The sequence below is a fragment of the Larus michahellis genome, chromosome 4, assembly GCF_964199755.1.
Source record: "Larus michahellis chromosome 4, bLarMic1.1, whole genome shotgun sequence".
NCBI lineage: Eukaryota > Metazoa > Chordata > Aves > Charadriiformes > Laridae > Larus > Larus michahellis.
Genome location: NC_133899.1, coordinates 80208285 through 80222600, shown reverse-complemented (window position 1 = coordinate 80222600; position 14316 = coordinate 80208285). Strand labels below are relative to the sequence as shown.

Below are 14316 nucleotides of genomic sequence, written 5' to 3'. Positions count from 1 at the left end.
CCAGCAGGTCAGCCCCCAACCTGTACTGGTGCATGGGGTTATTCCTCCCCAGGTGCATCACCCTACACTTGACCTTATTGAATTTCATAAGGTTCCTCTTTGTCCAGATCTCCAACCTGTCCAGGTCTCCCTGTAAGGCCACACAGCCTTCTGGTGTGTCAGCCACCCCCCAAAGCTTTGTGTCATCAGCAAACTTGCTGAGGGTGCACTCTATCCCCTCATCCAGGTCATTGATGAATATATTGAAGAGGACTGGACCCAGTACTGACCCCTGGGGAACACCACTCGTCACTGACCTCCAACTAGACTCTGTGCCCCTAATCACAACCCTCTGAGCTCTGTCTTTCAGCCAGTTATCTATCCACCTTACTGTGGATTCTGAAAAGATGATCAAGAGAAATGCAAAGGTGAAAAATCTATTGACCTTTGTAATATACAAAGGCATACAACGTAAGGCTCCTTGAGCTGTGTTGCTGAGGCTGAAAGAATATTCTGAGAATTAGCACTGCTTACTTAAGAATATTCTTATCTTGAGGTAGCTGCTGTTGTCAGTGGCAAGATACTGGACTAGGTGATCATTTGGTCTAATTCATTTGATGGGAACCGTTCTCACGTTCACGTTAATTTTTGGCTGAGAGAGTTGTACAGCTTAATTTTATGCTGCTTGTTTTAGAGAGCAACTTGGGGAGAGAGGAGAAACGTGTTTTTATGAGATTTTAAAGAGAAAGTTGTGATAAAAATCTTTGTGAAAAATTCGGTATCTCCTTTTCTTTAGCTCAGTGCTGAAAAAAACCCCAACTTGTGGTCATATGAAATAGTTTCTCTTTGTTTGCTGAAAATAAAAATATCAGAGATTCATTCCTATAACTCTAGTGTAATAGGTGGAAAAAAACCCACTTGATAAAAAAATTTAAGTCAATAGAGGGGGAAATCTCTAGGAAGTGTTTTTAGTTACTCATTAAGAATATATCAGCATACAGTAAAATGCTTCAGCATAAATTTGTGCACATCCTTCTATTGCAGAAAGATAAAATTTAAGGTTACTCTCCTCGTCTGTTCCAACAGGATACAGTAACAGTGTGTCAACACAGCAGTAAAGGCCTTTACTATGTATAATTGTAAGATAATGCCAATAGGTAAATGTGAAAAGGATGTTTTGGGAGCAATTTCTAGATTTTGCTTTTTGTAAAATAAACATAACGTTAAAAAAGGGGGTTAGGTTTTGGATGACAGTAAAAGAAGTACAGAATGCCAGAACACCGAAGCAACTGTACCGGATCAGAGCAGTAATCCACCTAGCGCTATTTCTTTTCTTTGATGGTGATTAGAACCACATGCTCAAAAGGAAAATGCTTATAATGGGCAATTAAAGGATCTGCACATAGCAGGCTTTTTCCCTCTGCCCTCCCTCCCCCAGTTGCCATAAATTACTGGTTGGCCTTTACTCTGACGTGCAAGTCTGACAAAACCTAGAAGGAACAGGAAATGACCTAAGTGTGGTTTTAGCCAGTTTTTTTCATTACCTACATAAGAAGAAAAAAAACACCCTACTTTCCCTTGATAGACAAAACACCTTTTAAAACCTTTTTTGAAACATTTGAAGATCTTAAAACATATTAAAAGGAAGATTGGAGCAAACATAACAGGCAATAAGAAAACTGAAAACTTTCTACAGCAGACAAAGTAGAAGCTGACCTTCTGATACTCCTTGTTACAAAAGCAGAAGTAGCATATCTTTTTAAAAACAAACACATAAAAAGAAACAAAAACCCAAGCAAACAAAAAAATATTTTTCCACTTGTAGGGTGTAATATAAACTTTAAGAATAAACCTGCTGAAGGCTTATTTGAAACTTCAGCATAACAGTGGAGCATTTTTGCTCTCGTTTTGTATCTGTGCTGAGGACAAAGTTACTGAATACAGTAACTAGAGACGTGAAGGCTCTAAAGTGACTTGTTAAAGTTTAGTTAGGTGCAGCTTTTGTCGAAGATTTGTATTTGCAGGGAAGATCATAGTATTGTGGAGTCTGGTGAAAATGTTATGGCCAGACACCTGTATGTTTCAGTGTTGTTCTTATGTGTTCAGCCAAGTAGGTTGCAGGCACTATTCAATGAATACAATAGTATTTACTAAAGCAATTAAGGAGAAGCAAGTATCTTTCCATTGAAGGAAGATTTTAGATTTATTAAAAAGTGAAGATAATGTCTTTTATGAAAGAGTTCAGTGGAGTCAACGACAGAGTCTAGGACAGGGGATATGACTCTTTGCTTCAGTACATGTATCCAAACCTGAGAACCATGAAAGCACACTCAATTTCTGTTTAAAGATCGTGGCTATCTGCAGACTTCACAACCTATTAGCCGTTTTACAACCTTGGATAAATAAATTGTATAGAGTCAGGAACCGATAAGTATTAGGATTCCAAAAACATCCTAATTTTTTCCTGTCCCATTTACTTTCATGGGAAGGTTTAGTGGATGGAGAAGCATCGTCATGACTCCAAATGCCTTAAGTATCATATTGAATGCTTTTCCAAGTGCTGTGTTTTGTCTTGATTATAATAATCTACTCAAGTGGCTGTTGTTTTGGCCTGAAAGATTTCACAACAGAATGTTGTCTGTGTTATCTAAATAATGCTGCCTCTGCTTTGACAGAGTCATTCTTTGGTTGCATCACCTTTAGTCTCATACTGAATACAACTTAATAACATAGTGTTTTTCAAAATCTACCTTTTCCACACAGGGAGAAAAAAATCCTAATAAATAAATAAATAAAACAAGACTTGTAGGTTGTATACTGCTGTGTTTGGCTTTCTATCATTAAATTACATGAGTTTAAAAAGCTAATTGATTGTAAGCTGTTACAAAAGACTAATTTAGAAATAAAAGCAATGGGTCTAGTATCAGTCTTGTTTGAAAAGCAGTCACGAAAAGAAATGGATATGTAATGTAAGCTTTAAGCTTTTTCATATTTTACAATAAATTAGTTTCTCATCTAGTTGTAGAATTTTGCTTTTGAATGAGGTGATTTTTTACAGAGTTGATTTCTGAATCAAGTTGCTATGGTGTTGGCTTCATTGTTTAGTTAATTCTATGCTTGGTTGCTATGGAAATACTTATTTACGGAGCTAATGCCTAGTGGTGTCAAACAGATGCTACTAGCAACTAGGAATCTTTTATATTTGATCAATGAAAGACTCAGGAAGAAGTAGAAACTCATTTTTGTACTCATTTTTTCTCCATTAAAATTTTGGAGCATGTAATGTGAATGGGTGGCGTCAAGTAGGACAAGTTTTCTTTTCTTAACAAGCATTAAAGCACACCCTGAATCTCCTGAATAGTACCGTCATTGAAACTAAAACTTCCCACTTACCTAGTTTAGGAAATCAAACAACAATGTTACAGATCTTAACATTGTGCCTAGCCTTAGACGGTTTGCACATTTCAGCTGAGGGTATGCAGTGTATGTATTAGTTATATTCTAGTTTTAAAATTGATTTTTAGATTTCTAAGCTCTGAAACGTATTTTTTTTTTGTAACAGTGTATTTCAGATCTCTGCCTAAGTATAAATATTGTCCTTAGTATAACTTTGCACAAGCACGGGTAATTGTTGAGTAGCTGAGATGATATCATTTTGTATTTTATAAGTTAAATTATTCTGAAAATAGCATTACACTGTTATCCAGCCAAATACAGCTTGAGCTGAGCATTAAAAGTTTTTTTAAGAAACTGTTTAAAAATGCTTAGTGTACTTTTATAGTAATTTTAGTGGTTTATAACATGAGAAAAGCAAAACTCATAGGCTTTTATTGCACTTAAACCTTTAGAAGTTTAAAGTACTCCTCGAGCATGACTTCAGTCAAATGGAGCTGTGGCATTCATGCAGAGAAGATCCAAAAGAACTCCACCCTCCGCGGCATCAACTTGGTTCTGAAAGACACATCTGTTACAGGCCCTGGAAACACTGGCTGCGCAGTGATAGGAAAGATAACTTTCTATATAGAAAAATCATTAAAAGCAAACAAAAAAAAACCCCCTGAAGCTCTGTTGGTTTTCACTGACTGTCTTCTCCCATTTCTCATCTATTTTCAGGTTATTTAGACTATAAGCTTCTCAGAGGAGCACTTTTTTTCCCTTTTTCTTTGTAAAAATTAATATTGTTTGTTTCTGTTGCTGTTTGAACTATAAGCTGTGTTAGGGAAGACTGTTACTTTGTGTAGTTTTTTAAACAAATGTTTCTGATGTTGCTAACAACATGTGCTTTGCAAAAGTGCCATCCCTAAGGTTTGGTAATTCTTGGGTTGATATTCAACAATCAGGGCCTTCATCTCTTTTCTTTTTTTCTTTTTTTTTTTTTTTTTCCTCCCCCCCCCCCCCCCCCCGTGAATAGATGGCTTACAAATAGTGTCAGATAAGTTGATTCTAAAATTCTTGTGTTCAAATTGCATGGCAATTCCCCTGGAGTATATGGAAATACTGTTTTCATTGTTTGAGAAAATATAAACAAAGTGTAATACCTGATGCCTATTGTCAATTTTCCTGCATATTTCCAGTAAATTATATGTGTTTAAAATCTCCTTCAATTTGACTAGACATCCATAGAACTGAATATAGTGTTCATTCTTCAGAATAGCAATACTGTGGATAATTTGTTGAGCTTTAACAACTTTTTAGCCTTAAAATAAATGTATTTCCAGTGATGTAAATTCCCTCTGTTGATGCTTTTAGCCTGTTTTGAGTGGCATGTTTCAGTTTGACCTAAAACCATCACTAGTTGATGGTGGCAAAATTGGAAAAGGTCACTTGTAGCTAAAGGGTTTTTGTAAGCTGGCTTGTCTTCTTTTAACTGTGTTGAAAATTATTTCATAGGCTAAATAGATTCAATTATTATAGTCAAATATAATACAGTCCTTGACTGTTAAAGAACAAGGCGTAGTACTTTGTGGGGTTTTGTTTTGTTTTTCATTAACTGTCCTTTAAAACCCTGATCAGCTTGACAGGCAGTTATATAAAACCAGGAAAGTGTGATCATTGCTCTGTGGATGGACTGGGAGACTCTGGGGTTAGAGTCAGGCTGATATGAGAACTTCTCCTCCAAGCTGACTGGTAATTTGGTATACATATTTATGAAGGGAGGGTATACATTTCTCACCTTTCAGAAGTTCATCTGCAATATCAGAGCCCACTGCAGTTTTATTTTCAGAGGGCCTCCCAGATGTGTGATTGCTGTGATGTTGTCACTGGCAATGGATGCTCAAACGCTATAGCGTGTGACTTGCTAAGTGGAGGTTTAAGATGTAGCTTGGAACATTTATGACTTAAATCCCTCCTAGATCAGGTGTTTCTTGTTGGAGGAGGTGAGGAAGAACGTTATGTGCAATGGATTACAAAATCTTAGTATTACAGAGTACAGATCTTTCTGCAACAAGTCTTACGGTTGCAAAATCAAAAATTGCTCTGCCTAAGACCTATTTTAAGGTCTGTTGGTCTGTTCACTTTAAGTCAAAATAAACTATATCCTTTTTATTCCTGTTGTTAGATGAATGCAACTCTGGGAATACTTTGTTTCTTTTGTTATGATCCACAGTAATTAATTAAAGCTTTGACTGCCAAACTCTCAACAAAATTAATGCAAAAAATGCTGCTTTTTTAGTATTCCAGATTTAACTTGCAAGGCATGGAGTTAGGCTAATTAAACTAAGTCTGGTAAGTAGTGAGAAACAAAGTACGGTTTCCTTACAGTTAGTTTCTGAATAGAATGGTAAGGAGTAAATTCTTCTTTAAGCAGAGGCGTTTTTGTAAAGAAGCAGAATTTATCAGCCGTCAGCCTTTAAAGCTGTCACCCCCCCTTGTCCCTCAGACCATTCAAATTCTGCAGAAGTTCTGTTAAGGAATATGCTGCCGGTTTCCGTTCCTTTCTCCCGAACTCGTTTTTGTGAGGGAGGCTTACTGGATTTGAGTGCCATCTTGTGGTGTGTTGTAAGCATCTAAGACAAGGTAATGACCCCCCTTCATTTTTAACCTGTAAAGAAAAAAATATTTGATTAGTATAGAGATGTACCAAGTTGTATTTACTATAGAAAAACATTCATTGTATAGTGACCTGCATTTTTTCCATTGTGCTTAGTAGAAGAGAGTGCTACTTTGTGCCTAAATTTTTCACCATCTCATTTTAATTACCTCAACGTGTGGCACATGGAGTGAGCCCTGAAAATTTTACAAAATAGGCTGTGATAGCCTGCTAGCTGTGTTAATATACTACACCTGTCTTCTCTCAGGAAGTATGACTTCTAATTAATGGTGATGTATAGTGAATTAAAAAAAAAATGATCTGTTGGCAGCATACAGGTAAACTGGAGTTCTGTTTATTTCAAAACTGGTTTAGTTTCTTTGCTGTAAAATCGGTATCAGTGGAGAAGCTTAAATCTTCTGGTTTAAATGACAATAGAAAGTTTTCTATCATGAATCCGAGCTGTGATTAAATACAATTGTGTATGACATGGTGCCCTGCCATTTAAAATATCAAACCGTTATTTGCATTGGAAGTAGATTTTGCATGAGCTGTGCGTATTGTTTTACCTTGTGTATACTAGGTGAGTATGGGACACAAGGCATAGCGGTAACACTTTCCATTGAATATTTTCTGCCTCTGCAACTTTGAGCCTATTTTTTTACTATAGCAGGGCTAAAGCCAAAAGCAAGGTTTTGAACTTTTTTAGTCGTATAGATTGACCCCCAAAATTATAACAGTATAGCTTACGTGAGTGCACGTGTGTGTACAGAGATGTACTGAAAAGCTCCCAATGGGTTAAAGGAGGTTGCATCAGTAAAAGTAGTTGCAGTTAAAGGTTTGGTACAGAAATGTTCTGAAGTTGGCAAGAACACAGGTGTTTCATTAAGATCTCATTTATGACAAATAAATAAAGTTAGCTTACATACCTCATATTTAAAAGAAAAATAAAATATTAGAAGAGCTGGGGGGAGGGAAACCTCTTTTGTGCCTGCCAATGGAGGTTGCAAGATTGCAAGCAAGCTGACGCAACTTTGTGGACCATTAGTATCAAAGGTTGCTAATACAACTAACAAAACTCATGTGGATATCTGATCTTTGTAGCTGGTTGAGTCAAAAGTCAATGAAGCAGATTAATGTAGTCTCTATGTCTGAGTTTAGGAGGACAGAATGAAGCCAAAAGATTTACCTATGTTTGATATATACAGTAAAAAAAAAAAAAAAAAAAAAGAAAAAAAAAAGAAAAGTTGATGTGGAAAGAGAAACCTAAGAATAAAGAAAAACAAGAACACTCAACCTGCCCAGATGGACAACTCATTCTAGTTTGGAAGAAAAACCCCTTCGTCTTTACAATGATCATGCTAAAAACAAAAAACCAAATGTATCACACAGAATGGTTATGGCCAGATAATGTTGGTCATTATCTTAATGCCTGTCACTGACAGGCTAAGAGTCATCTCCTATGCTTAGGGTTTTGGGTTTTTTTGAAAAAAAAAAAATAAAAATTAATGAGGAGATGGTAGCTAGATTAATTACTTAAAAAAACAAAACCCTCAAATTCTTAAATTCTTAGTTCTTGATTTAGATCCACTCGCTTGCTTTACACAATGTGACTTTCTGATATAGCATAACTTACTTCCAGTTTAAGCACATGCTTAATAATACACCTCTTCACTTTTCATAGCAAATGGATGTCATAACTATTAACTTTAAACATGGTTTAAAGGTATCTCTATGAAGATATCAGAAGAGAAAAAGAGCCTTTAAGTGCTTCCCTTGCCTGGGTACTGCTGACACATCAGCCTGTGTTTCTTTATGGACACTTTCTGCACCTTCTGCTGGACAAGTGCCAGCCTGGAACATAGTGTTTTCACCGTGAAAGAGCTGTTAGTCTTAGAGGAACGAAACCAAACATAGTTCTCACCTATAAAAATAACTAGAAAAACTTACAGGACTGCAGAATATGAACTACCAGGTAGTATTTGGGTATTGGCACTTTATTTGTGCTCTGTAGCTACAGAAAAGAAGGAAAAAATGGTTTGTCTTTATATTTGTTTAATTTGTGCATGCATGTTGTGCAAATGAATTCATTTATCAGAGAATAATTAGAACGTGTCAAGAAGCCGCAAGGACTGAATACTTTTGAAACAAAACAGACATCTGAATTTCATTTCTTGTGTGTTGTCGGGTTTTTTTTTGTCAGTATAGAAGAAAAATTAAATGAGTGCTGTTGACGTACTTGAAGCTGATAGTATCTTCAGATTTTGTTGCTGACGTTCTTTTGTGGGTTTGGTGGGTTTTGTGAAGTTATTCAGAACATGTAGATTTGTAACCATATTCAAGGAAAAACTAACAAAGCCTTCTGCAAGAAGATGTTTTTAAAATTATCAATTTTTAACCTGAGATAGTGGGGAGCTTTTTGCCTTTTTAAAAAATAAATGATCTTAATGTAGTGCTTTTTGCACTATATTTACAAAATTGCTACTGTTTGAACAGTTCTGGAAAGAAAAGATTATAAAATATATTGGAAGTTTCAGGATAGATCTTTTATAAGTAAGTTGAGATGTATAGCAGGAAAGCACTTTCACTACCTAACTTATTGTACGTTAAATGATTTATAAACAATTCAGAAATATTGAAATAGGGCCATATAATTATTCTGTCATCAAGATAATTCTGTTGCATGCAATTTCTTCAAAATCTTCTTTATCACGTTTACTGGGGTAACATTAATGGAGAAAATGGCCTAAGTTACGTATACATGGATGGAGAAGCATTTTATATTACGTCACATAATCAAGATTTATTCAATTGTTGTTTTTCAGCATTAACATATCACTTATTACTCTTCTTTTTTTCCTTTTTTTTTTCTTTACAGATGATACTTTGGGATTGGGATTTGAAGCAATGGTACAAACCCTATTATCAGGTCAGTGTATTATGAATCTAATTATTCTTTTGTGAAATGTGATTGAATAAGGAGTTTGCTGTAAACTATCAGATTTCCATTTTCCTGTTGATGTTTTATTTACCTAAGTTGTCCTAGTAAATTCTAGCTCTAGCTCCCACCAACTAAGGTGGGAGTGGCTTTTTGAAAATACTTATTAGCATAAGGTTAGGATGTGATTCCCCAGCAATGTCTGCTGAAAGCTAATGTTGAATTCTGAAATATTTTTTTTTATTGTGTGAAAAAACCCTGCAAAACTTGGTGTCTGAATATGTCTATGTGCATATATTTTCTTTAAAAGAAAAATACATTGCAATAATTTATTTATTTATTAAATTTGCAATGGATAAAGTGCTTATTTAAAACTTAGAATGCTGTGAAATGTTTTGACATGTTAATAGTTTGCATCATTTCCATCTGTTCTAGAATGCTGGCAGTGGAAATGGAGTTGATCTTTCAGTACTAAATGAGGCTCGGAGCATGCTAACAGACCTCCTGACTGACCCATCCCTTCCACCACAAGTGATTTCTTCCCTTCGAAGCATTAATAGTTTGATTGGTGCTTTCCCAGGCACATGCAGGCCAAAGGCTAGTCCATTCACTCCATTTCCTGGTTTCTTCCCCTGTCCTGAAATAGAGGATCCTGCTGAAAAAGGAGATCGAAAGTTGCTCAAGGTCAAATCAATAATTTTCATTTATGTTTGTGTTGCAATTTAAAAAGAAAAACTGTCAAGGAAAATTCATCTGGAAAGAATGATACTTACTGTATGGATAGTAGCTTCTTTACTTGAGTTCCTCTGAACTATGTTTAAGGTCAAAAGAGAGCAGCTGTGAAAACACATTGAGTGATATGTAGATAGGCACCAAAATGCAAATTCAAGAGGTTGATAGACAGGTAAAAGCACTGGCCTGCACTCTGAACACATGATTCCTTGAAATAAACACAGGATTAGGAAAACTGAAAGCAAATATAAAATGAAGATGTATTATTCTCATCATATGGCACAACGAGGGCTGTTCTTGATTCTCCCACGTTCTTAGCATGACAATTGCGGTTAGTGTGGCTTTTTCAATGACCTCTTTTCCTGAAGAAATTTACTCTTGTGAACATCAAACTAGCCATCAAACAGAAGCAAATCAACCACGTAAAAGGAAAAATATCTCGTCTTTCTGTGCAGCACATAATGTTATGGGACCAGTGTGTAAATCTACTGTCACTTCTCCATTATCTAGGGTAAATAAGTGAAAGCAAGAATGTAGTTACTCTATGACATGTTAAGGAATGTTGTGGAAAAACATTCAAATATAGAAATTCATCCATAGTGCACCAGAGTTATTAATTCTAAGGTAGCCTGGTATTGACACCTTGAAGCTGTTTATTGTGGAGGCTGGTGTGGGATGTCCTTGCCCTGTAGTTGCTTCCATATCCAGGCAGTGGACAGCTTGGCCCAAATTGATCAACTTGTTGGCTTAGTATTTTGGAGCCAGATAAACTGCCTTGAGCCAGATTCAGGCTGTGAAATGTCTGTTGGGAACCATCAGGATACTGCAGGATCATTGCAGTATGAAATTCTTTGGAATTTCACATGGATATCTGCAGAAATCAGTTAGGTAGAGATCATAATCATTCAGCATATGTTTTTCTTTGTGGATTTTTTTGAAAACTGCTAAGGCTTGGTATACCCATATAATTTATGTGAATATGAAAATATAACATACGATTTTTAAAATTTTTATATAGCTAGTCGGAATTGTTTGAAATGAAATTGTTCACTGCTCGAGACTGGTTATAAAGATTACGTGAGATTGAAAGGTTATGTTTTTTTCACAGCTATTCTCTTTTCCTCTTTCCTAAAAGTGACTTCCTTTAAGTTTGGGTTTTTTTTCTGCATATTAATTTACCTGGTGGATGAAATAGTGCTTGTCACTATTATTCAATGAATGCTTTACTTTGGTATATGTTTAGAGGTAAGCCAAAAGATCTACCCCTATGTATGTTACTGCAAGAAAGAAAAAGATTTCTCTTTCTGTCAAAAGCCAGGTGAGTCAGCACAAGCTGCAGATTATGACACACCACAGAAAATCATAAGATAGTATTTCTTCAAAATGGGACCTTTCAGACTATATTGAAAGGTTCCCATTCTCTCTTTCCCTGCCTTGGAATAGAAAAGGTCTCCTCCATATTTCAAACAAGTTGTTTCTTTGCTGAGGATTATGTACAAGAAAGAAACTGAAACTGAGCTTCACATGTCTGGCTAGCAATAACTGGTTATCTCATACTAACTCTTCACTCTTGAGTTTTTGGGTAGTCAACAACTTGGAAAGTGTAAACTGCCCATTTGGTGCTATTCACTGATCAGTCTCTTTAAATTCCTGAAAAAGAAAAAGAAATCTTAGTTAGACAAAAAACATCTTGGGGCCGCTCTGCAATAGAAAGACTTTTCACTTCGATCATGACAGAACTGTCCCCACATTTCCTAGTGTATGACAGTAGACTGCTTGCCAGCTTGGTGGATTTCTCGTGTTATCAACGATCATGATTTTAACAATTCTCACACTTTAGACAAGAAAAAGTTGTCTAGGCAAGCACTTGAGTATCCACATCCCTTGTCTCCTGGCCTTGTTATTGCTGGTAACTGAAAGTTTTTTCATAGAATCACAGAATGGTTTGGGTTGGAAAGGACCTTAAAGATCATCTAGTTCCAACCCTCCTGCTATGGGCAGGGACACCTCCCACTAGACCAGGTTGCTCAAAGCCCCATCCAGCCTGGCCTTGAACACTTCCAGGGGGATGGGGCATCCACAACTTCTCTGGGCAACCTGTGCCAGTGCCTCACCACCCTCCTAGTAAAGAATTTCTTCCTGATACCCAATCCAAATCTACCCTCTTTCAGTTCAAAACTGTTACCCCTTGTCCTATCAGTACACCTATAAAAACATATGAGGAGTCCCTCCCCAAACAAGGGGTCTTCCTTTGGCTCGAAGGCTGTTATAAGGTCTCCCCAGAGCCGCCTTTTCTCTGGGCTGAACAACCCCAACTCTCTCAGCCTGTCTTCATAGGAGAGATGCTCCAGCCCTCTCAGCATCCTCCTCTGGACTCAATGCAACAGGTCCATGTCCTTCTTATGTTGGGGGCCACAGAGCTGGATGTAGTACTCCACGTGGGATCCCATGAGAGCAGAGTAGAGGGGCTTGACTGCTGGCCACGCTTCTTTTGATGCAGCCCAGGGCTGTGCTCAATCCATTCTCCACCCAGCCTGTATTTGCGCTTGGGATTGCTGTGGCCCACGTGCAGGACCTTGCACTTGGCCATGTTGAACTTCATGAGGTTCACATAAGCCTACCTCTCAAGCCTGTCCAGGTCCCTCTGGATGGTATCCCTTCCCTCCAGTGTGTCAGCTGCTCCATACAGCTTGGTGTCATTGGCAACTTGTTGAGGGTGCGCTCAATCCCACTGTCCATGTTGCTGATAAAGATGTTAAACAGCGCCATCACTGGTTGCCACTTGGACATTGAGCTATTGACCACAACTCTGAGTGCAGCCATCCAGCCAATTCTTTGCCCGCAGAGTGGTCCATTCGTCAAATCCATGTCTCTCCAATTTAGAGACCAGGATGTCATGTGGGACAGTGTCAAATGCTTTGTACAAGTCCAGGTAGATGATGTCAGTTGCTCTTCCCTTATCCATCAATGCTGTAACCCTGTCATAGAAGGCCACCAAATTTGTCAGGCACAATTTACTCTTAGTGTAAGGCCGTCACCAATCACCTCCTTACTTTCTGTGTGCCTTAGCGGAGTTTCCAGGAGGATCTGCTCATAATAGCTTTGATTTCTGACAGTCTAAATTTTGTTTCCAGAGCAACTTTTTACCAGTAACTTTGCTAGCATAGAGTGATCTGGAGTTCCTTAGTCCTTTGCTACCCTTGTTTTGTTTATTCTCTGCTTCTTTATGTCGTAGGAGAAAGTTCTGGAGATTTGTCATATCCCTGGTGTTCCCTTATTCTTAGAGTAGCCAGGAAGAAGAAAAAGTAAGTGCAGGTGCTGGGGCCATCTTTCCATATTGTGCTAACATGCTCTTGTTTCAGAGAGTGAACCTTCCTCCTCCAATATTGGGGATTTTCAGCTGTGTGCCCCACGTAGACAGCATGCAGGTTAGATTGATGTGGTCCGCTGACATACAAGTCCCTTCGAGCCTGAATCTACCGTTGTATGATAGCACACAGAATATACTCCTCCAGTTCTCTTTCTGGTAGGACTGGTTAAGGGCTGCTGTGTGTTTCTGTGGGCGATGTGGTGGTCTTATTCTGTGGGCGATATGGTGGTCTTATTCCCATCCAATTCCACATTTCTGGCTGTGACTACAGCTTTGCAGCAAAACAAACAGAGTCAAGGTACATCCCATATCAAGGGCTCAATGCAGTCTGACTTTTCAGGGTAAGAGACTGTACTCTTTTGTGTCAACAGTTTCATTTTTTTAAAATATGTAATAGCTTTGTGAGTTAAGTATGATCTTTGACCACCTGACGAAGCTTAAAATTTTAAAGTCGTTATATCTGCCAGACTTTTGAAGTGGTAGTATCCAAGGGTCACCTGTCCTTACACGTGACCCTGCAGACCTTACTCAATACTGCAAATATTGCTTTGGACTTTTTGTTTTAAACATTTTTTCTTGGCATCTTTTTTACTTTGCAAGGTCTGATTACACACATCTATATCATGCAGAAGAATCTCACCCCTCCTCCCCCCATTGAATGGCCAAATCTAGGGATGAGGTAGTAAGTGGATTGTGGACTGAATGCAGTGAGAGACACACATATATTTTTTTTATTAATTTGTTTAAAATACAATATATAGGTTAACAGTGCAAAGGATGCAGATATGCCAGAGCTGGCTTTGCAGTTTCAGTTCAGTGATCCTCTCCTTTCTATTAGTTAGGTTCTCCTAGTTGCTATTTAGACATGGATGTACTTTTCTGGGGGTATTTCAGTAAGGCAGAGCTAATAAGTTCTGAGTTATTTCCATACAGGACTGTTTGAGTGCCTTTGCCCTGCTTTGCAGAGGGCTTTGTGTTCAACTACAGTGTCGATTCCCGGCATTTGGGCTAACGGCTTCCAGGCTGGAAGGGGTGAGGTGCCTGGGAAGCCTCCCGGGTGCTGTGGGGCAGGTATGGTTGCAGAGAGGGAGCCTTGACGGACCAGACAGACTCCGACTCCATGCATCACCCCTTTCCACGAGTTCCACAATACTCACACTGTCAATATTTAGCATCGGAGTTACCGAAATCTCAGGCTATCCTGAGAGCAGAGAGCTGACTGTGTAGTCGTATGATAGGGAGGAGTAGAAAAAGAATCTGTAATCT

The 14316-nt window shown here is 37.9% G+C and overlaps 1 protein-coding gene across 2 annotated transcripts in view; it reads left to right on the top strand.

Annotated features, from left to right (window-relative positions):
* PDE3B (phosphodiesterase 3B) overlaps positions 1 to 14316 on the top strand; it is a 101305-nt gene that overhangs the window by 62473 nt on the left and 24516 nt on the right. For both annotated transcript variants that reach the window (XR_012586847.1, XM_074585878.1), the window contains exons 2-3: positions 8889 to 8939; positions 9384 to 9632. Coding sequence is in view for 1 of the 2 variants with exons in the window: in XM_074585878.1 (XP_074441979.1) it covers positions 8889 to 8939; positions 9384 to 9632 (300 nt within the window). In the remaining variant the exon portion in view is untranslated. The remainder of the gene's footprint in view (positions 1 to 8888; positions 8940 to 9383; positions 9633 to 14316) is intronic.